General features: G+C 52.9%; 1 protein-coding gene across 1 annotated transcript; it reads left to right on the top strand.

Moving 5' to 3' along the window:
• The first annotated feature begins 546 nt into the window (after positions 1 to 546).
• Ak1 (adenylate kinase 1) lies at positions 547 to 10605 on the top strand. Its single transcript, XM_032902739.1, has 7 exons — positions 547 to 662; positions 3559 to 3596; positions 4956 to 4991; positions 5560 to 5723; positions 6515 to 6631; positions 8895 to 9086; positions 9222 to 10605. Exons 2-7 carry the CDS (start codon positions 3590 to 3592, stop codon positions 9288 to 9290), a joined length of 585 nt encoding a protein of 194 aa, XP_032758630.1. The 5' UTR covers positions 547 to 662; positions 3559 to 3589; the 3' UTR covers positions 9291 to 10605.
• The last annotated feature ends 10894 nt before the right edge of the window (positions 10606 to 21499 follow it).

The raw sequence follows: 21499 nt of genomic DNA, 5'->3' as shown, positions 1-21499 counted from the left end.
GTGCTCACAAGTGAGAGTCCTCATACTTAGCCGTCCCCCAATCTGGATACACATAGCTTTCTGAATGTCCCTATCTCCGCATTCAACTACGGGGCACTGCCCAGCGGCTTCCTGGGTTCAAGGCTGACTTATCATCTACCAAACCACCAGATATTTAGAGTCCGGGAGGAGCTCGAGAGTCTTTTCCAACAGTGGAGATGTCTCAGGGTAGGGGGTCGCAGAACCTGAGAGCTTGACCTCGGAACATCAAAGTTTACACCCTGGTCCCCCTCCCTCCTTACTTCCCTAGTCTGGTTTCGTTGCCACCTATACACTGTGAGATTTCACAAACACACAACTTGTCTGAGCATCATCTTCCCCTTGTCCGCGAGGAGTAACGTGGTCACCGTGGTTACACTTTGTGTGCAGGTTCAGTCCCTGGGGGCGCCTGGTGGGGACGCTGCTCACTCTTAACTAAGCTTTCCATCTGAGTCCCTGCTTCCTTCTCTCTCCTCCTCCTTTCCCCGCTCCCTCCTCCCTCCTCTCTGCCATCTCGCCAGAGTGCTGGCTCCCAGCATGCCATGCGTGCGCGCTGACAGCCTTATAAATAGTCGCCTTTGCAGGCGGCTGAGAGGACAGGCAGGGCACGCACTGGCCCCAGCGCCCACCACACCCTCCCCCAGGTCAGTGTGTGACTGCTCCATTGTCTGCCCGTGTGGAAGCCTCCAAGAGGAGTGGGGAGACATCACCTGTGGGAAGGTGGGGGTTGCTGGTGTCAGGCTACCCTTGGGTTCTGTGTGTCTTAAATGTTTGTAACCATGGCTATGAGCTGTGTGTGTTTGCATGTGTGTCCTAGGAGCTCTGGGTGCATGCGCCCTGTGGCAATGTGTGTGTCCCTGTCCTCTTAGCTTCCCAGACCCCCTTTGTCCCAGCTGATGTTCCTGGGCTTCAGTCCCATCCATGCCCTTGGCACATCCCTGCTGAGGCCCTGAGGCACAAGGGAAGGACAGAGGCCTATCTCCTTTTCCCAGAGGACCTAGATAGGGCAATCTGTGTGTTCCAAGAGCTGTAATGCCACTTCAAGTGTTGGGAGGACCTGGGGCCTTAGAGCCCGGCCATCACCTCCTGCAGAATCAGGGGCTCCACAGGAGCCTTCCTACCTGACTCACGGGTCTGTTCAGCTTACCCAGGATGCTTCAGCAGCAGCAAGGCTGGCCAGAAAGGGGGACATCAGCTGCCCAAGGTCACACAGCCGAGTGATGGCGTTGTGGCTTGAACCCTATCTGATAGCCTCTCTGAGGGCTTTTGCTGATTTAGCATCTGGGACAACCAGGCGTCGTGATTGGGGAAGTTTGTCCCCTTGGGCCTCTGCAACTTGAACCACCTAGAAGACAGTCATATTAGGAGCACTGGGGCCCTGACCCAGGGAACCTTATAAGGCCTGGCTGCTTAGCCCTGTAACCTTACTCTGTCTGGGACCCCTGGCCTCCTGGAGGCCTCCTCATCACCTAAGTTATTTTAGGCCAAAGAAGCGGCAGGTGTCTGTGGGACAGAGGGACTTAGGTTACCAGGAGGGGGTGGGGCAAGTAGAGGGAGTGATCTCCTAGGACATCCTGGTGGCTGTCCAGCTCCTCCCTTGGGCAGCTGCTGAAGTTCTTGGCAGCTCCATGCCTCTCACCCGCACACTCTGTAGGCCTAGAGGCTGCATGGATCAGGCCATGTATCTGTGCAAAATGCTCGAGGTTCTTGTCTGGTTTAGGGGTACCAGGTCTGAGCTTGACCCCAGCCAGAGTCTGAGGCTAGTCTGTGTCCCTCCCCAAGCCTCAATTCCTTCCCCAGATGGTAGGCAGGGTGGAATGAGAGTCCCAGGCCGGTGACATCCCTGGTTAGGCCCAACCAGGGACAGGGACAAGACCCACAGTGTACATGAATGTTCTGACACCTTAAGCTGGGTGCCTTGCAACTAGAAGTTCAGAGAGAGAACCTGTCAATGTGTGAGAGAACCTTCCTGTGGGGTGGAATCTAGGAAGGCATCCTGAAGGAGGTGACACTTGAGCTGGGGCCTCCAGTAGCACTGGAGAAAGACATCCCAAGCATTTGGTGTGTAACACTGCAAAGGCCTGGCGGGAGGGGACATTAAAGTGGAGGAGAAAGGGCGGGCCAGATTGCCCAGTCCCTGACCGGTAGGTTGAGGGGTTCAGGTTTGGTTTAGGGAGCCCAGGGGACCATATATAAAAGTCTGTGAGTAGGAGGGTCACATGATTGTTCCTTGCCAGGGGACATACCATTGCTCTGTCCGTGCGTGCGTGTGTGTGTGTGTGTGTGTGTGTGTGTGTGTGTGTGTGAGTGTGTGTGTGTTTCAGGGGCTCTGTAGAGGTGGGCTATGGTCTTGATTGGAGAGAAGATGGTTGGGGTACGAGGGTGCAGGGCAGAGGTAGGATGGGTTGTGGGGAACATTCATGCTGATTTAGGACTGACTATTCAGTGTGGGTGGAGAGGTCCCTGGGCCCTGAAGCCCGGGTGAGAGGACAGAAGCAGGTATGTACCTGGGACACACATACCAGAGACACAGACCCAGGGCAGAAGGCTGGCAAGAGCGGTATTGGTGGTCTTAGGATGGTAGGTTGTGAGGCCATAGTTTTGAAGAGGCTGGAGGGTGGGTGGCTGTGAAGAAAGAACAGGCTGGCTGGGGGCTGTGAGTGAAGTAAATTCCCTGGGGGGAAGGGAGGGAGTGGTAAGGTCATGTGTGAGGTAGGCTTGGGCCTGCTTCAGGCAGGAGCCAGGGACCACCTTAAAAACTGGAAAGGGGCTAGAGGAATAGAGAGGCATCAGCAGCTAAGAGCACTTGGCTGCTTCTTCCAAAGGACCTGGGTTCTGTTCTGAAGATCCACATGGTGGCTCGCAACCACCTGTAACTCCAGTTCCAAGGGACTCCACACCCCTTTGTGGCCTCTTCGTGGACCGCAGTCACGTGGTCCGCTTACGTGCATGCAGGCAGGCAAGCATACACAGAAAATTAAAAACAACGAAAACAAACCACACAGGGCCAGGGGAGGTAACGCACACCTGCAGGCCCAGGTGGGGAGGCTGAGGCAGTAGGATGGCTGTTAGTCTGAAGCCAGCCTGGGCTACAGAGAATGCACCCTGTCTCAAAAGGAACAAAACAAACCTTACAGGATTGAGCCCCAGGAGTGTCTCTGCCACCTGTCCTGGTCCCAGGCAAGGAGGAGACTCCTGCCAGCGTCCTGGCCCCTGGGAGTGTTGTCAGGGCGCACAGCAGACGCCGCCCTCACTAGCCAGGGAGAGATTCCATAGAGTTGTTCACACCCCCTGACCTCTACCCAGGCACCTCCAGCAGACCAAAGCACACTGGAGGGGTGACAGAGGCAATAGAAGCCGGCAGGAAGGTGATTTTTCCAAGGTCATTCTGCCTCCTGGGTATCTCTCTACGCCCTTGGCCTCTCCGGTTGGAAATTGCAAGCAGGAGCCTGGCACTTACTGCTGTGGGTGGGGCTTGCTGGAAGCTGAGTCAGGGGTGGGAGGAGAACCCCTCACCCCTGCCTGTGCCTTGTCTTGCAGAGTGCTGACCTAGCTCCCAGACCTCAGCAGGATGGAAGGTATGTGATCCCCTCCTGGCCTCAGAGTGCCTGTGTGTTAAGGGGTGGGCTCACGGAGATTGTCTGAGAGGGTTGAGGAGGCCCCAGGCTTCCTCCTCCTCCCTATGCTTGGATCCTAATCAAAGACGCAACAAGGCCCGCCTGAGGCTTCTGGGACCCCAGAGCTCACCTATGTTGGTATTTATAGCCAAGTCTCCCCTTTTCTGAGGAAGGAGGGTACTGGTCAGCAATTCCAGCCATATCAACTGTGTGGGGTGTGGGGTGGGGGCGGGGCATTGATTGGAGAAGTGGGCAGCCTCATGTCTGGCCCTTGCTGGGACTCAGTGCCCCTGTCAGCTAATGGGGTGGACCCTAAAGTCTTGTCTTCCTGGCTTCTGTGCTCTGGGATGTGGGCTGAGTGCCTGGAATGGGTGGGCCCCAGCTTCTGGCAGTGCCAGTTCCCTGGCACTGGGCCTCTGCCTGGGTGGCTCTTTCAAGAGTCTGACAGATACTGCTGCTGCTGCTGCTGCTGCTACTACCTCAACTCGGTAGTGGTAGAGGATCTACCCCTTAGCTGCCTTAGGCCCTTCCCTGGCAGTCCCTCAGGGCTCTAGGCCCATGGCAACCCTCAGGCATGCCTCCTCCTGGAAAGGCTGCATCACGCTGTGATCCCTGCCAACCAACCGAAGGGAGGAAGCCCAGAAGAAAACCCAGGGTTCTAGTTTGGGTTCAGTTGTTCCCTTGGCTAAGCCCCTCCCTCCCTAGGCCTCAGTTTCCCTCTGCCTTTTCCATAGCATCAGGTATGGGGCACAGGGCCTCACTCCCACTAGCTAGGCCTGCATTCACTCAGTCACACAGCTTCTCCACAGCAGGCCACCAGGGCTGTGGGTCCTCAGGAGGCAGTTTGGGAAGTTTGCTTAACTCCCTGTCTGAGTAAGAGTTCCATTTGCCCACAGCAGCCCTCCTCCCTGGCAACCATCTCTATGGCAACGCGTTGCGGTTGCCAGCTCCACATTAGTACTGCTGGCCCGCCCAGGGCAGCCACTGCAGGGCCAAAGCCAGGAGGCAGAGGAGAGGTGGCAGCAGGAGTAGGATAGGATCATGGGATGCTGTTTGTCTAGTGAATCCCAAGAAGAGGGAAAGAGAAAGACAGGAGGTGACCTAGGGTCCCGCCCTCCCCGACCCGAGGCGCCACGGGGTTGCCCTCACAGTCCCTTAACCTCTGAATCTTTAGCTGAGTTCTTAGCCTCCATGCTCTGTCTGCGCCTGTCCAGAACACACAGTGTTCGTCCCAGCTCACTCAGCCCAAGCCCGGGTTGCTCATGGGCCCTGCCTGCTTGTCTAACGAGTGACTGATTCCTGCTCCTGTTCTCTCCACAGACAAGCTGAAGAAGGCCAAGATCATCTTCGTGGTGGGTAAGTAAGTTGTAGCAGGCACATGGTGGGTAACCAGGGAGGGTCTGAGCAGGCACTACAAGATTTTTTTTCTTTTCTTTTCTTTAAAGATTTATTATTTATTTATTTACTTATTATATATGAGCACACTGAGGGGTCTTCAGAACACCAGAAGAGGGCATCAGATCTTATTACAGATGGTTGTGAGCCATCATGTGGTTGCTGGGATTTGAACTCAGGACCTCTGGAAGAGCAGTCAGTGCTCTTAACCACTGAGCCATCTATCTCTCCAGCCCCTTTTTTTTTTTTTTTTTCTTTCTTTTTTTTTTTTTTTTTTTTTTTTTTTTTTTTTTTTTTTGAGACGGTCTTTCTATGTAGCTCTGGCTCTCCTGAAACTCACTCTGTAGACCTGGCGGGCCTCAAACTCACAGAGCTCCGCCTACCTCTGCCTCCCAAGTGCTGGGTTTAAAGGGGTGTGAGGCACTTCCTTGAACTCTGTTCTTCTCTCATTGAGGACTCTGGTAGTGTTCTGCTGGGGGCTTTGTGGGTTTTTTGGGGGGGAGGGTTCTGAATGCCTGGGTGCTTGCAGGCGGGCCTGGCTCAGGAAAAGGCACCCAGTGTGAAAAGATTGTGCAGAAATATGGCTACACCCACCTCTCTACTGGGGACCTGCTTCGGGCAGAAGTCAGCTCTGGATCGGAGAGGGGCAAGATGCTGTCATCTATCATGGAGAAGGGAGAGCTGGTGCCACTGGTGAGTGGGCCCTGTTGGGGACTGGTGGAGGGTCTGAGCCTGTGACACCCTGCCAAGGATGACTGTGGCTCTCTCTAGCTCTGAAACCTTCTGTGGTCCCCCACTGTCCTTGGCCAAAAGTTGTTTCCAGAGATTTCTAAGACCCTGTGGGATGCAGCCCTGCCTCCCATTCTCCGTCCCTAGTGTCTTAGACTTTCTGTCTCAACCATACTCCTCTATGGCTTGAATAATCTTCCCTGTTGGCACTCAGACCTCCCAACTGCCCTGCCTTGAGCTCAGACCCCCTAGCCTTATACTGGAGTGGTCTGCCTTCAGTTATTTTATTTATTCATTGGGAGGGGCGTGCATGTTCCGTGGCACCAACATGGCTGTCAGAGGACAACTCAAAAGAATCGATTCTCTCCTTCCATTATGTGGGTCCCGGAGTTCAAACTCTGGTTATCAAGCTTGGTGGCAAATATCACCCTCTGAGCCATCCCGCTGACCCATTTGTCCCCTTCTTTATCACACTTCACCCCTACACTTTATGTCATGCTTAGAACCATAAGTCCATTGTATCTCAATATGTCTCCTCCCCCAGCCCCTGGCTTGGAGAGGTTGTAGAAGCTTTGGGACCAAGACCAGGACCTTTCCAGGCTGGAACGGGCTCACTGAAGCCCAAGCCTGGAGAGGAGGGCTTGTGGGGACTCACATAGTCCAGGAAAGAGGGCACACTTCAGTGGGCCAGCACAAGCCAAGGGCCAGAGGGGCGGGGAGAGAAGACTCAAAGATCCCCCTGTGCTGGACAACAGGAGACGGTGCTGGACATGCTTCGGGATGCTATGTTAGCCAAAGTGGACTCTTCCAACGGCTTCTTGATTGACGGCTACCCGAGGGAGGTGAAACAGGGAGAAGAGTTTGAACGGAAGGTAAGACTCTTGATTGGCTGTCGGCCGGGGGCTGGGCTGCAGCGGAGAGGGAGGGGCCATGGAGGCGGAGTCTACAGTATGCAGGTGGGAAGGCCGAATGGGACCTGCCATAACCACCCCAGAGAAAGGCATGAGGGTTTGAGAGACTTCATCCTGTGGGGCTTCTAACCCCACATGTGCACAGGTGCTCAGGATTCACACCTACACAAGCCAATAGGCAACATAGGATGCCCACATGCACAGGTACACTGCACACATGTGCACGTGTGCGTGCACTTGCATGAAGCACACACTACAGGGGTGCATGCATGTGGACCCACATGCTAGCACATACATACATGTACACATTTACACCCCAGAAGGCCACACAGGGGATTGTGAGACTGTAGGTGTTGAGGAGGGTAGGGTGAAAACAGGAGACTATATGTCACCACCTCTCAGTGAATGAAAGACCTCAGGAACATGTCTCGCTCTGAGCCTCGGCATACCGTTCTGTGAAATGGGAGTTGGTCTAGCTTCCCTGAGGAGCATGTTGTTTTTTTCCTCCCATTTCCCCAGTTGTGTGAGGTTACCTGCAACCCTCAGGGCCACATTCAGCAAATAAAAGTGCCTGTCAGTCCTGGAGCTTCAGGCTGCTTGCACTCGGGGCTTGGTGGCAGCCTCTGGGAGCCTAAATAGCTGAAGTTCTCAGATCTTGACATTAGGGGGAGCCGGAACTACACTGAAGGAGAAGGAGCTGGCCTGGAAGTAACTTGTCCTACTGACTATCCCCAGAGCTTCCTTGGGGTGGGAAGTATCCAGGACCCATTCCTCAGACTAGATACCCATTTCCATACTGAGAAACTGAGGCTCCAGACAGGGATACATTGCCCAGAGACAAGCCCTACTACCTCCACCCAAAGAATGGATCCAGAGTCCGCTGTGTTGGGCCCTGGGGACTCAGAGGACCTTGGTAGCTGATGGTTGATAGACAGGTGGCAGCAGCCTTGGTCTGGCCTTTGTCAACTCTAAATTGGCAAACCGTCAAGGTCACCAGATGGTGGATCTCTCCAATGCTGACACACTGAATGCACACCCACCCGGGAGACACACACCAGACTCAAGAGGGCCCAGTAGCCTGCTACCGGTTACAAAGGCAGGAGAGGAGCTGTAAGGGACAGTCTGATGAGATGTCAGCTACTTAGAGGCTTCTGGGACTGATTCAGCAGGGGTCTAAAGGACAGAGGCCCCAAACTGTTAACCTCCTGGCCTGGCCCCAGCCTAAGGCTGCTTTTCCTGCCCTCTGGTCTAGGAAGACCCAGAATCCTCCTTCCCTCATAGGGCCAGCCTAGACCAGGCCAGGCTTAGGGATCTGTCAGTGCCTGAGATAGGCTCCCCATTCTGAGGGGTCGTGCGAGCCAGAAAGGGGAAAGGTAGCCATTTCTGGCTTCAATGCAAGGCCCAGCCTGGACAGGGGCCATTGTAAAGGGGCTGAACCGAGGTCTGGAAGGGCCAAGCTCTATGCCTTTATACCTCTCCAAGCATTTGTGACGAGTGGCTTATGGCAGTCATTTAGATTCCTTGCAATCCTCACCACATCCCTCCTCTGACTCCTTCGTCAGTCAAGCCTTACTCAACCCTCAGCTCCCATCCTGGCTGAGGGGAGGGGAAGGTCACTAAGTTAAACACCTAGAGGCTGTCAGTGACTAAGGGACCAGGAATAGAGTAGAGGTCATCTCTGGGAAGACCACCTGGAAGGAGTGAGACTCTGGCTGCTGTTCCTTTGATCTCAGTTGTGGGGAAGGGTGACAGGGAGACCTGCACTGGCCTGGTATGGGATGGAGACAGATACAAGCATAGGCCAGTATGGCCAAAGAAAGGAAGGAGGGGTGGGGGTGGGGAACAGGAGAGCAGCTGTGGGGGTGGGGTCGGGTGGCCAAGAGCATGACTCATAGGTGCTCTAGATCCGGTAAGGACTTTGGGCTTTTTTTTTTTCTCTCTCTCTCTCTCTCTCTCTCTCTCTCTTCTCTTCTCTTTTTTTTTTTCTGGAGCTGAGGCAACCGGGCCTTGTGCCACTGAGCTAAATCCCCAACCCCTGGGCTTTCTCTTGAAGGTTCTAGGAAGCTGTGGAAGAGGTTTGAACTGAACAGGCAGGGATATGCTTTAGGAAGGCCCTCTGGTTGCCTTGGGAAGGGATTGTCATTCTGGGAGGGTCTCACGTAGGGCTTGAGAGATGGAGGGAGGGAGGGATGGGTCCCAATGATCCAATGTCCCCCCTACACAGATCACACAGCCCACACTGCTACTGTATGTGGACGCAGGCCCCGAGACCATGACCCAACGACTCCTAAAGCGAGGGGAGACCAGTGGCCGAGTGGACGACAACGAGGAGACCATCAAGAAGAGGCTGGAGACGTATTACAAAGCCACAGAACCTGTCATCTCCTTCTATGACAAACGCGGCATTGTGCGCAAGGTGGGAGGAGCCTCTTTTCTAGCAGGAGCTCACAGTGGGGCCTGCCTCGGTTTCTCCTTTTCCCCTTAGTGCATTGAGTGGGGTTGTGTGGATCCTGCCATGGCGTCTCTGCCCTCATCGTCCGTATCCCCACAGGTCAATGCTGAAGGCTCAGTGGACACTGTCTTCTCCCAGGTCTGCACCTATCTTGACTCCCTGAAGTAACTGGAGCCCTCGGCCAGTTCCCAGCCCACCCCGCCCTTGCCCCCTGACCCCAGGCAGCCTGGCTTGAGCCCAGCACCTCCACCCTGCCGGGCTGTGCGCAGACACAGGAAGCTGTTATCCTGTCCCATGGACATTTGAGCACTAAAGAAATTGCCAAGGACGCTTAGGGTTGCTCCCTCTTCTTGCTTCCAACCGAGGTGATTCATGCTGCCACAGCCGGAGGCTCCAGCGCTGCCGGCCCATTCTTTCCTGTGCCTCAGCCCAGCTGTCTTGTCTCCCTCTGGCTCTGCTGGGATCCTAGGCCCTTCCTTAGCCAGGCCATGTCAAGCCTAGGGGCCCCTGGGTTGATAGGCTGCTCCTTGGGGTCTGGTGTTCCCCCTCTATTTCTCATGGCCTTGTCGTACGGCTTTGGCCCTAAGCCATCATCTCTCTGAAGTGAGCTCCTTTCCTTTTTTCCTTTTTTCTTTTCTTTTTTTTTTTCTTTTGACAGCATTTCGTGTGACTTAAGCTGGCCTCAAACCTGTTCTGTAACTGAGGACAACCTTGATCCTCCTGCCTCCTCTTGTCTTCCTGTGTGCTGAGATTACAGGTGTGTGTACCTCCACCACTCCTGGTTTTTGGGGTGCTGGAGATCAAGCCCATGGCCCTGTGTACACTAAGCCAGCACCCTACAAATTGAGCTACATCCCCAGGCTGAACAGGTTTTCTATGCCTGACTGGGGCCTGGGCTGCAAGGGGCAAAGGGTCATGGGCTCACCAGCTGGGGCCACATGGCCAATGGGTGGCAAGGAGCTGTGCTATGGGCATGCCGCTGGGTGGGCAGCTTCGGTCAGGGATGGTCTTCCTGAGGAAGGACTCGAAGGTTCCCCTGGCATGGCCCTTGCCACCCTTTGGCTGGTTCTAAGACTTGTTCTGTCATGCTGTGTCCCAACCCTCATCCTCGGCATTAGGACAAGAACATACAGATTAAGGAGTGCGAGTTGCCATGGACGTGGATGTGGGATCAAGGACGATTCTGGGACCCAGAGGATTCCCAGAAGAGCTGGCAGCTCTCTCCAGTTCTTTACTCTTTGATCTCATTACACAGGAAGGCTCTGTTGATACTCACCTGTCCTTGGACCCTGTCCCCATCCCTAGTGACTTCCCCTGTGAGCCCAGAGAGCCTGTAAGCCAGCAGCCATGGCTGTCCGGGGGACACCTGCCCCTGGGGGTGATGGTGCTCACTCCTTTCTGTTTACTGCCACTGGGGCCACCTTTCCTTTGCATTGCCTATTTAAGCTGTCCTTTAAAATAAACAAATGTATTTCAGTTATAAGAGGTGAGTGTATTGAAAGACCTTGAAACAAATGGATGTTCAGAGGAAGAGGGCAGGCACAGCCTTCTGCCTGACCAGGGTTTGGGTGAATTCTCTACACCTATGCTCTGTCCCCCACGTTGACTTCAAGAAATCAGAAGGCTCGGGAGACCCGAGGCGCTCTGTGGCAGCCCCCCCTCCAACACATGCACACGCAGACACACATGCACACACGTGCACACACATGTGCACGCCATGCTGTATCTGTAACTGGACAGGCATATTCCCTCGCACAGACTCCACTCACAGCCCTGCTAAGCGTGGGTCTCTTAAGGCCAGCAAAGGGGTGGGTAGAAAATGCACGGGAGAGGAAAAAGCTAGAGAAAAAGGCCTGGAAAATCCTCATTATCTTAATGTGTTAATTACAGCTCAGTTAATTCAAGTGGGCCCCAGTTTATGAAGACCTGGCTGATCAAACCAGAAAATTCTACAATATCAGATCACTTTGTCCATTAGTATCTGAGAGGACCTCATTCCAGGACCCCTGAACTCGGCAAACCTCAGCCCCTCACGGAATGCGACAGAGCTTATAGCAGTGTGCCTAGGGAGGGATGTAGAGACAGGAGGATCAGAAGTTCAAAGTCACCCTCAAGGAGAGAGAGAGGGAGATTAATTGCTGGCCTGGTAGCTTGCTTATACCTCTATTGTAAGGCAGGAAGATCTTCAGGTAGGTGGACGCCAGCCCCGGGCCATAATGTAAGAACTGATGCAAAAAGAAAGAAAGAAAATGGAGGCCACCTGGTTTACATGCCCAGTTCTCAGCCAGCCAGAAGAAGAAAAAAGTCTGGCTGTGCCAGCTCACACTGTGATCCCAGCATTCAGGAGGCAGAAATGGGAAGGTCAGTAGAAATTCAAGCCAGCCAGGTGAACCCAAGGCTCTCTAACCAAAGCAACAACAACAATGACACCCAAGCTAGAACCTTCACATACCTTCCAGAACATTCTACAGGGTCTCTAGATGACAGTATAGACAGTACGCTGTAACTAAAGAGTCATTTCCATATAGATATGGGGGGTGTCCTTTTTTTGTTTGTTTGTTTGTTATGTAGACCTGGCTGGCCTGGAATTTGCTAAGTAGAACAGACTGGCCTCACAAGAGATCCTCCTGTCTCTGCATCTGGAATCCTGGGATTAAAGATCTGTGCCACCATGCCCTGCCAAAAGGCCATTCATTTGAGATGAGGCTTGTGGTGGTGTCAAGGCTGATCTTGCTCCTAGCTCTAACCTTTCCCCCCTCCCTTCCTCCTCCTCCTCCTCCTCTTCCTCCTCTTCCTCCTCCTCCTCCTCTTCCTCCTCCTCCTCCTCGGCTCTGAGATTCCTGGCCCAGATTCAGTAGGATAACCAGGCAGGTGCCACACACACACACACACACACACACACACACACACACACACACACACACACACAGAGAGAGAGAGAGAGGAGTTGAGACACCAAAGACACTAAAGGATGACTTGAAAATGACTTGGGGGAATCAGGACATTTTCCTGAATACCCATAGCTGTTGTGGCCGCAGCGGGATCCTCACTGTTACCCAGCCAATACACGGTCCTTGTGTGGCTTCCCTCTTCTTCCCAAGTCTCCTCGAGGCTGGTTCCCTGAAGCTGGGGTGTGATGCAGGACCATACTGTGTGCATCTGACCATGCAGACCTCGTGCTCACACTGTGCAGGCACACTGCCACTGAGTTCCAACTGGCTGGGGCAGACCTCTCTCTGCATTGAGGACTGTTCTGCCTCTCGTCTTTCTTGGTCCCGTGAGAGGACAGCGATCTATCCTGATGAAGTTCCTCCTTCCAAGTGCTCCTCTGGCTTCTCCCGGAGTCAAAGCTTCCTCTTGCACTGCCGTTCCTGCATCCCCACGGCTAGCTAGGGAGGATGTAAGTGTTCACGTTGAGCCTTAAGAGCAAGAAGTCCTAGTAGGTGGGGCCTGGGGAGGGTTTACAGCTAGTCAAGAAGGTCTGACCTGCAGCCAGAATGCAGGAATCCTGAAGGGGTTTGGGAAAAAGCATGTTGGCTAGGCATTGTGGTACACACTTGCAAACCCAGCCCTTGAGAGGCTGAGACAGGAGGGCATCGTGAATGCAAGAAAAGCCAGGGCTACAGGAAGAAATGCCAGACCTAGTGCCTGGAGAGAAGACTCGGTGGCTAGAGAATTTGTTGCTCTTCCGGAAGACCAAAGTTCTGTTTCAGGGACCCATGAGGGAATGAGGGGATGAGGGCTCATGATTGCCTGTAACTCCAGCTTCGGGGAACCGAAAACCCTTCTGGATCCCAAGAGAACCCACATTCATGTGCATAAACACTCGTATACCAAAATAACAATCATACGTTTTTTTGTTTAAAAAAATCAGGTCCAGGGCGAGGGCTACAGCTCAGTGGGTTGCATGTTTGTCTCTCACACAGAAAGTTCTGGGTTTGATCCCCGGTGCTGTATAGACAAGACATGGTGGCACGGGCTTGTCATTGTGGCATCTGAGCTCAGAAGCAGGAGGGTCAGAAATTTAAGGTCCTCGGCCTCTATAGCAAGTTTGAGGCCAGCCTGGGCTACTTGAGATCTTGCCTCAAAAAAATAATTTAAAAAAAAAAAAAAAAAGGGGGATTGGGGATTTAGCTCAGTGGTAGAGCTCTTGCCTAGCAAGCAAAAGGCCCTGGGTTCAGTCCCCAGCTCCAAAAAAAAAGAAAAAAAAAAAAAAAAAAAAAAGCTGGTCAGGTGCAGTGATGGCTTCTGGGCAGCTGGCTGCCAGGTCACACTGTAGTCAGCTCAGGAAAACCAATTCTGCTCTTCAGTAGGATAAGCAGAGGTCAGAGGAAGGCAGCAGCCTCCCGGTGGGGAGTAGGGTCTTCTCTGGCGTCACTGCTAGAATAACGTGGGTGTGGTGGGCATCAGAAGGTCACCGATGCTGTCATTGTCTTCTGGTCTCCAGGGACATTCCAGGCAGCTGCGTATTGCTGTGTGTGTGTGTGTGTGTGTGTGTGTGTGTGTGTGTGTGGGGGTGTCTCTATTTAATGCCCCTATACCCAGAGAGTCTCAGAGAGGGCACACCTCATGGCATTCATTGGTGGTGCTGGTGCCTGTAGGGGGTGGGGTGGCCTTAGATGCCTCCCTGGACTGCATCCCCATGTCTTGGCCTGAGGGCCCCCTGAGTGCCTGGGCCGGAGGCACTGAAGTGGGAGAGGAAGGAAGTGGGGAGCAGAGGAGGCCAAGGCTGTCGCCTCCCAGCCCCGAGAGGGGCCTCGAGTAAACAGGAAGGCCTGGCGGCTCCATGGTGGGGGTGTTTAGAGGGCTGGGGGCCAGGAGCCCTTCTGGATATGTGCAGACTGTGAACACAGGGTTTCCTTGCTGGGGATGTGAGTCCAGAGAGGTTGTAAAACTTCCCCCAGATCACAGAGCAGCAACACTTTTACCTACCCCCTACCTTCCCCCCAAGTCAAGATCGTCTCTTAGGCCTTAGTTTCTCCAAAGGTCCCTGTTCCTGGAGCTCTGCTCAGGAGCCCCTGGCCTTCTGGATGGTTCTAGCTGAGTTTTTGATATACATATGAAAAATGTGTGTGTGTGTGTGTGTGTGTGTGTGTGTGTGTGTGTGTGTGTGTGTTTAAACTGCTTAGAGTTAAGAAGAATCCACTTGCTTTCTTTTTTCCTTTTGTTTGGTTTTTGAGACGGGATTTCTCTGTAAGTAGCCCCGGTTGTCCTGGAACTTGTTCTGTAGCCCAGGCTGGCCTCAAAGTTATAGAGATCCACTTGCCTCTGCCTCCCAAGTGGTCGTGTGCCACCACCGCCCAGCAAAAGTCCTCTCCATTTTGTTCTGAGACAGGTTCTCCTTGTGTAACACTGTCTGGCTTGGAACTCAGAATTCTCCTGAGTGCTGGGATTACAGACCCACTGTAATCAGATCTTGGAGTATAGGTTGCCCCAGGAACATGGCTCCTGCCCTTGGGAACAGAAGGTCACTTTGAAGGAGTCTGTTCTTCTAAGGCAGGGGACCTGACCCCTGGGATCGGCTGCATTTTGGGGACATCATCTCCTCTCTGGGAGGCTGTCTTACCCTCACATGCCTATGCACCCACATTCTGGGGCTTCAGTCTATCATGTAGCAGACATGGCACGGTGCAAGCAGGTGACAAGGCCCATCATCTGTTCCTCAGTGTGTCTAGCATGTCTGCCATTCCCAGCAACCAAACCAGGCAGCTCACCACCATTTATAACTCCAGCTCCGGGGCTGGAGAGATGGCTCAGTGGTTAAGAGCTCCGACTGCTCTTCCAGAGGTCCTGAGTTCAAATCCCAGCAACCACATGGTGGCTCACAACCATCTGTAAAGAGATCTGATGCGGGGTTGGGGATTTAGCTCAGCGGTAGAGCACTTGCCTAGCAAGCGCAAGGCCCTGGGTTCGGTCCCCAGCTCCGGGGGGAAAAAAAAAAAAAAAAGAGATCTGATGCCCTCTTCTGGTGTATCTGAAGACAGCTACAGTGTACTTATATATAATAAATGAATAAATCTTTAAAAAGAAAATAACTCCAGCTCCAGGAGATCTGATGCTCCTGGCCTCCTTGGGTATTACATGAAAAAGCACATACCTACATGTACACACACACACACACACACACAATTAAAAAATAATACAAATTTAGTAGGGTATGGTGGTGCATGCCTTTAATGCCAGCACTTGGGAGGCAAGACAGATTGATTCTCTGAATTTGAAGTCACCCTGGTCTACAGAGAGAGTTCTGCGACAGCCAGGGTTACACAGAGAAACTGTCTCAACACCTCCCATCCCAACCTCCCCCTCCCCCAAAAAAAGAAAGGAAAGAAAGAAAAGGAAAAGAAACAAACATAGCTGTTGACCTCAGGAAACTTCTGCTCTTGACAGGAAAGGACAACATATCAACTAGTGGCCCAAAGGCCTGCCGTTCATGTGAGAGAGGCATTTTATTTTTATGTGTGAGGGTTTGTTGCCTGTGTGTATATCTGTGCACCATAAACATGCTTGGTGCCTGGGGAGAGCAGAAGAGGGCATAGGATCGCCTGGAACTGGAGTAACAGATGGCTTTGAGCTGCCAGGTAGGTGATGGGGCCTCTGGATTGAGCAGCCATTGTTTAAAGGTTGAGCCGTCAGGAGAGGCCATTTTTTAAAGGAACAATGAGAGGCTGGAGAGATGACTCAGTGGTTAAGAGCACTGGCTGCCCTTCCAGAGGTCCTGAGTTCAATCCTTAGCATCTACATGGTGGCTCATCTAGTTCCAGGGGCATCCAATGTGTCTTCTCACCTCCTTGGGCACTGCACACATGTGTGATATACATACACATAGGTCCACACATGGACACATATAATTAAATGTTAAAGGGGATGGTCAGAGGAAGTCATGCTGGCCAGGTGCTGTCTGAGAGGAGACAGGAGAGGGGAGAGAAACTGGTGCTCCCTAGAGACAAAGGGAGTACTATGTGCAAGGGCCTGGAGGTAAGCATGCTCAAGAAACACTGGAACCAGTGTCACTGGGGTGGTCTGAGCAGGGGAGAAGAGAAGGGAAGGGTCCTCATCTTGAGAAGTGTTGGTTGCCATGGACCACTGAACTCCACTTGAACAGGCTTCCTGCACGGAGCGGGGTGACATGATGTCTCCATGGATACTTGCTAATAGGGCTGGATGAGGCTTACCAGGGCCTGGATGGAGTGACAGCCCAAGGGTTGTACAATGCCATGAGAGAGTGACAGAGGCTGAGAGAGTGACAGAGGCAGGCGGTTGACGAGACAGACGATTAGAACACTGTGGTGGGTGCAGGCAGTCAGAGGCATCCTGGAGCCCTGAGCTGTAAGAGTCCTGTGGAGAGGGTGGAGGGGCCAGTATCCATCAGGAATGGAAAGCCCTTTGTGTGATTGTGCCACTGGGAACAATTTCCCAGCTCTGAACTGGGGAAGCATGCAGAACCGTCTCGACATACTGAGATACTGCAGGCCTGTCAGTTGAACGTGATTTGGGCTTGTCTTTTGAAATAAATCCTCAAGTAATCCAGGCTAACCTGGTACTCATTGTGTACTTGAGAATGAACTTGAACTCCTGATCCTCCTGCCTCGACTTGCTGAGTGCTGGGAGGATCAGCACTCAAATTGGCACTCTGAGCTATGCCCCAGATCCAGCTTTTTAAAACATTGTGTGTGTGTGTGTGTGTGTGTGTGTGTGTGTATGAGTGAGTGTGTAAGTGTGTGTATGTATGAGTGTGTGTGTGAATATATATGTGTTTGAGTATAGGAGTGTGTTAGTGTATATGAGAGTGTGTGTGTGTGTGCGTGTGTGTGCATGAGTGTGTAAATGAATGCCATGTCGTCCACATGAAGATGAGCGGACAACTTGGAAGAGTTACTTTGCTCACTCCACCGTGCAGGTCCTGAGAATCAGACTCAGGTCATCCGGCTTGGTGGCAAGGTTCTTTACCCCTACTAGCCCTTTCTCTTTTTTTTTCCTCTTTTTAAAAATCGTTTTATTTTGTTTGCTGTTTTTGCCTGTGTGTGTATATATGCACCGGGGGTGTGTGTGTTGTGCGCAGGGGAGCCAGAAACAGGTGACAGATCTGGAGTCACAGGTATCTGAGCAAACCAGGGCCCCTGCAGGATTAGCAAGAGCCCTCGGCTGAGTCATCTCTCCAGCTCTGGCTTGGCTTCTTGGAACAATACGCAGACTAGGCTGTCTGAACTCATGAAGAACCACCTCGGTGTCTCAGTGCTGGCTGACTGCAGGCCTGTACCACCCAGCTGAGGGTCTATCCTTGGAACTAGTTCCTAGAAGAGACTTGGCCCTCACCCCTCAGCCTAGGAAGAACCTGTCACACTATGTTTCCCAGTCAGGACCCCTTGGGGGGACACTGACATTGCAGGGACAAGTTCACAGAGGTCTATTCCTGTCCCCTCCTTACCTGAGCCCAAATCCCCCCAGGTGACTTGTCCCTTAGCTACGACGTGATGTCATGGATCACTGGGGTCCGAGAAAACCTGATTTGGAAGTAAGAGTGAACAGCAAGGAAACAGGCACAAAGGTGGGGAGGAGGTGACGAGGGACCGTGTACAAATAAGGTGACATGGAATGTAGGGAGGAAACTAGGACAGAAGGTTCTAGAAACAAGGAAACACCACCAGGTCCAACCCTGCACCTCCTCTGCCTCTCTCCAGCCCAGGGGCCTTGCATGTCTGGGCCTTTCACCTACCGGGAAATGAGGGTGGGCTGTAAAGCGGCATTGGACGCTGGGCCAGGTAAGCTCATGAGTAAGGCAGCCTTCCTTTGTTTGTCTTGCTTTGTGAATCCCCATGGGCCAGCTTGGGCTAGCAGACTGCCTTCCCATTGTGCAGGTAAAGACACCGAGGTTACAGAAAGTCAAAAGGCCTTGCCTTAGGCTCCCTAGCTAGCATGGGGCAGAGTCAGATACCCACACTCCTGGCCTAGCTCTCCCTTCCCCATGCCCCGAACGGACCCAGCCTTGCTGTTAATAACAGCCCCTGGCTGCAGGCCTGTACTGGAGACTCAGCGCCGCCCTGGGGTCCTTAGGGGCTGCCTGACATTCCTTCAGTGGCCAGGGGCCAAGGTAGACGTGCTTTATCCTTTCCTGCTCAGGTCTTCCCGGCCCCACCAGGAGGAGGATGGAGCCCAGTGAGCGGGCCAGACACAGGGTCTGGCCAGGGGCCATGTCTCTGTTGGAGTGTGCACAGGATTCACAGGAGAATATCTACATTGGGATTAGGGCCTCTGCAGGAAACAGATGGCAGGCTCCCAAGGGACCACTTTGAGAGGCCGTGGTGGGGTGTGTGTTCACACAGGTGTGGTCAGGGTGCGTGGAATTATCCCCCTGTGCAGATGACTGTTTGGTCTGACCGGTAAAGGGAGGGACCTAGTTCCTGGGCAGTATAGGTTAGACCCTGGCTGGATTATGGTCCTCAGGGAAGGAAGACCACCAGTGCAGGGTCAGTCTTTTGGTGACAAAGCCAAAGGACGTGTCCTGTACCCCTGGCTAGAGAGAGCATAGTGGAACCACAACTTGTTTAGATCTGTCCCGTGTTGCAAGACGCTGATTACTGAGCTTCTAGGAACAGAAGAACCAGCACAGAACTGATAAGAAACAAGACAGTCTTCTCTGTGCCTCAGTTTCCCTGTTCCCACAACCCTTAGTTCCACCTTGGTTTTCCAGGGCACCTCATGCTTTCAATATATTTATCTTGCTGGGCATAGCTGGGCACATCTGAAATCCCAGCACTTAGGAGTCTGTGGCAGGGGGATTGCACATTGAAAGCCTTCTCAACCCTTTTAGAAAAAGAAAAATATCTCAAAAAGCACAGTCCCTTGGCTCTGAAGGGACAAAGCAGCAGAGGCCATCAAAGTCCCTGCCCTCCTGGGACATTTAGTGAAGTCCACTGGGCATTGAGCCACCACCCAGACTACCAATTGGTAGGGACATCCGCTCTGCTCAAAACTTCCAGGCTGGTGGTCCCAGAGCCTTCATTCCCTTAGGGGGTCCCTGCTAAGGGCCCCCTAAAGCCTACTGGTAAGCCTCCCCCCCCGCCCCCACACTGGTTCTTATCTTTTTAAAATTTTAAGTTACATTTTATGTCTTTACTTACTGTGTTTTTGTATGTGTATGTATGTGGACACGCATGTGCCATAGCACACATGTGGTATTCAGAGGACAGTTTTGGGGAATCAGATCTCTTCTTTCTCCACATAGGCCCCAGGGGTCAAACACAAGCTCCCTGGGCCATCTCGTTGGTCCCTCTTTTTCTTGTCCTTTCCGTGTTTTTTTTTTTTTTTTTTTTTTTTTTTGAGATGGGGACCGAACCTTAGGGCCTTGCGCTTGCAAGGCAAGCGCTCTAACCACTGAGCTAAATCCCCAACCCCCTTTCCGGTGTTTTGAGACAGAGTCTCACTGTAAAGCCCCGAGCAGGCCTAGACTTTGTTGTGTAGATCAGGCCTGCCTTAACCTTGTGGTTGTCCTCTTGCTTCTGCCTGTGAGAAGCTGGGATTAAAGGGAGTCCCACCAGCTGTCACTCCACAGACCCCTGTTTTTATTGGTCTGGAGCCTCCCCCATTTTCTGGAGAATGCATTAGGTCTTGTTTATGAATGGAAATGGCTTGTGCCACACAGAGATGGTTTGGGAAGAACTACTAACAATCACATAGGAAGGAGACTTGGTCTCCAACCTCACAATTTGACTTCTGTTTTTTAAGATTTATTTATTTATTGTATGGAGTACATTGTCCCTGTCTTCAAACACACCAGAAGAAGGCATCAGATCCCATTACAGATGGTTGTGAGCCACCATGTGGTTGCTGGGATTTGAACTCAGGACCTCTGGAAGAGCAGTCAGTGCTCTTAACCACTGAGCCATCGCTCCAGCCCTGGGAAGAACTTTTAAAGGGGTCCTTGGGAACCAATGCCTGGTGGTGCACACATTCAATCCCAGCACTTAGGAGGCAGAGGCCGGGAGATCTCTGTGAGTTTGAGGCCAAGCCTGGTCTATGTAACTTGTTCGAAGCCAGCCAAGGCTACACAGTGAGATCCTGTTTCAAAAACCTTAAAAACAAACAAGGCTGAGATGCGACAGAATTTAGGCTAGGGCGTGGACCTAGGAAGTACTTAGATCACCCTGGGACAACAGAGTGTGGAAAGGTTAGGACGTCTGGAGAGGCAGATCTGTCCATCTCTGGAAAGGCCTGGAACACAAGGACTTTGTCCTGGGGTTCCAGAGGTTCACTTCCCTGTCTTCTCACCCTGAGATTCTCAGTCTTTGTACCAGCTGCCTCTCCTGTCCACTCAGCTCAGACACCGTGGCCAGCATGAGGTCAGGACCAAGCTGGCCTCCACCTGTGTGAAACAAAGCCTATAGGAGCAGGCCTCTGTCAGTGGTGACAACTTGGTACTGATAAGGTGAACGCCCAGGGTGGGCCCTGGTGTAGACCTTAGTCCCGAGGCGGACTGCTCCCAAAACAGTTTCTGTTAGGGCACGCAGAGAGAAGCTCACAGCCCCACCACCCCATCCTGCCCTCTAGAGTCCTGGTGTCTACCTGCTATCTCACGGCTGAAGGAAAGGGCAGAGCCTGCCATCCCCAAGAGGCCTGGTGAGGCCAGGCCAAGCTGACCTTCCTCCAGGCTGCCTTTAGGAACCACACCCACCTTCCCTGCCTCATGGCAGCCCTTGCAGAGACAAACTGCTGGCCTGGCCTAGCCACTGAGGCACAAAGACTGCAGGGCACCCCCAGAAACCAGGCAGGCCTGAAACCCTCGGTCAGTGTTTCCTTTCAGAGGCTTTGCTTCTCAGTCTTCTCCCTCCTCAAGACAAATGACTCTCACTGGCCCCAGAGATGAAGTCCTTATGTGGGGGTTGGGGGGGGGTCAGAGATAGGCATCTTAACCTCCCCACCCCCTTAGTATTGCCCCAGGATGATTCAAATACTACTTCAGTGTTTTTGTCTATGCCTGGTCCTTTCCTTGCTGCATCTGGACTCCCCCAGTCCCTGACACCTCTCCAGTGGTTCTCTCCTCCAAGCTTTCCAGGGCTCCACTCTGAATGCTACCCAGCAGCACAGTGGGTACACGGACTGCGTTCACTGTTTGCAAAACGAGCATGGACCTTTCTGGGATTGCTGCCTTAACTGAGGAAGGGACTATGGGTGGTTTGTTGAGCAGCTCCTGCAGGCCTGGCCCAGGCTCAGTGTTGTAACTTGCTAGAATCTGGTCCTCAGAAATCTCCCAAGGGCCCGGCTGCGGAAGAGGCACAGCTGGGCTCTGGGTTACAAACAGGTAACTGAAATGAAGGACTCAACCTCGTGGATTACCTGGAAATAAGTAAGGCAGGTCCAAACCCAGGGCTATCAGACTT

Source organism: Rattus rattus, chromosome 5 (genome assembly GCF_011064425.1).
Source record: "Rattus rattus isolate New Zealand chromosome 5, Rrattus_CSIRO_v1, whole genome shotgun sequence".
Taxonomy (NCBI): Eukaryota; Metazoa; Chordata; class Mammalia; order Rodentia; family Muridae; genus Rattus; species Rattus rattus.
The sequence above is the reverse complement of the archived record's forward strand: the minus strand, read 5'-3'. Positions and strand labels throughout refer to the sequence as shown.

What these genes read in the sequence shown, in the direction of transcription:
- Ak1 (XM_032902739.1), top strand. An exon ending in AGGGAGAGCTGGTGCCACTG is followed by an intron (nt 5,724 to 6,514) that starts GTGAGTGGGCCC and finishes GCTGGACAACAG; the next exon opens with GAGACGGTGCTGGACATGCT. An exon ending in GAGAAGAGTTTGAACGGAAG is followed by an intron (nt 6,632 to 8,894) that starts GTAAGACTCTTG and finishes CCCCCTACACAG; the next exon opens with ATCACACAGCCCACACTGCT.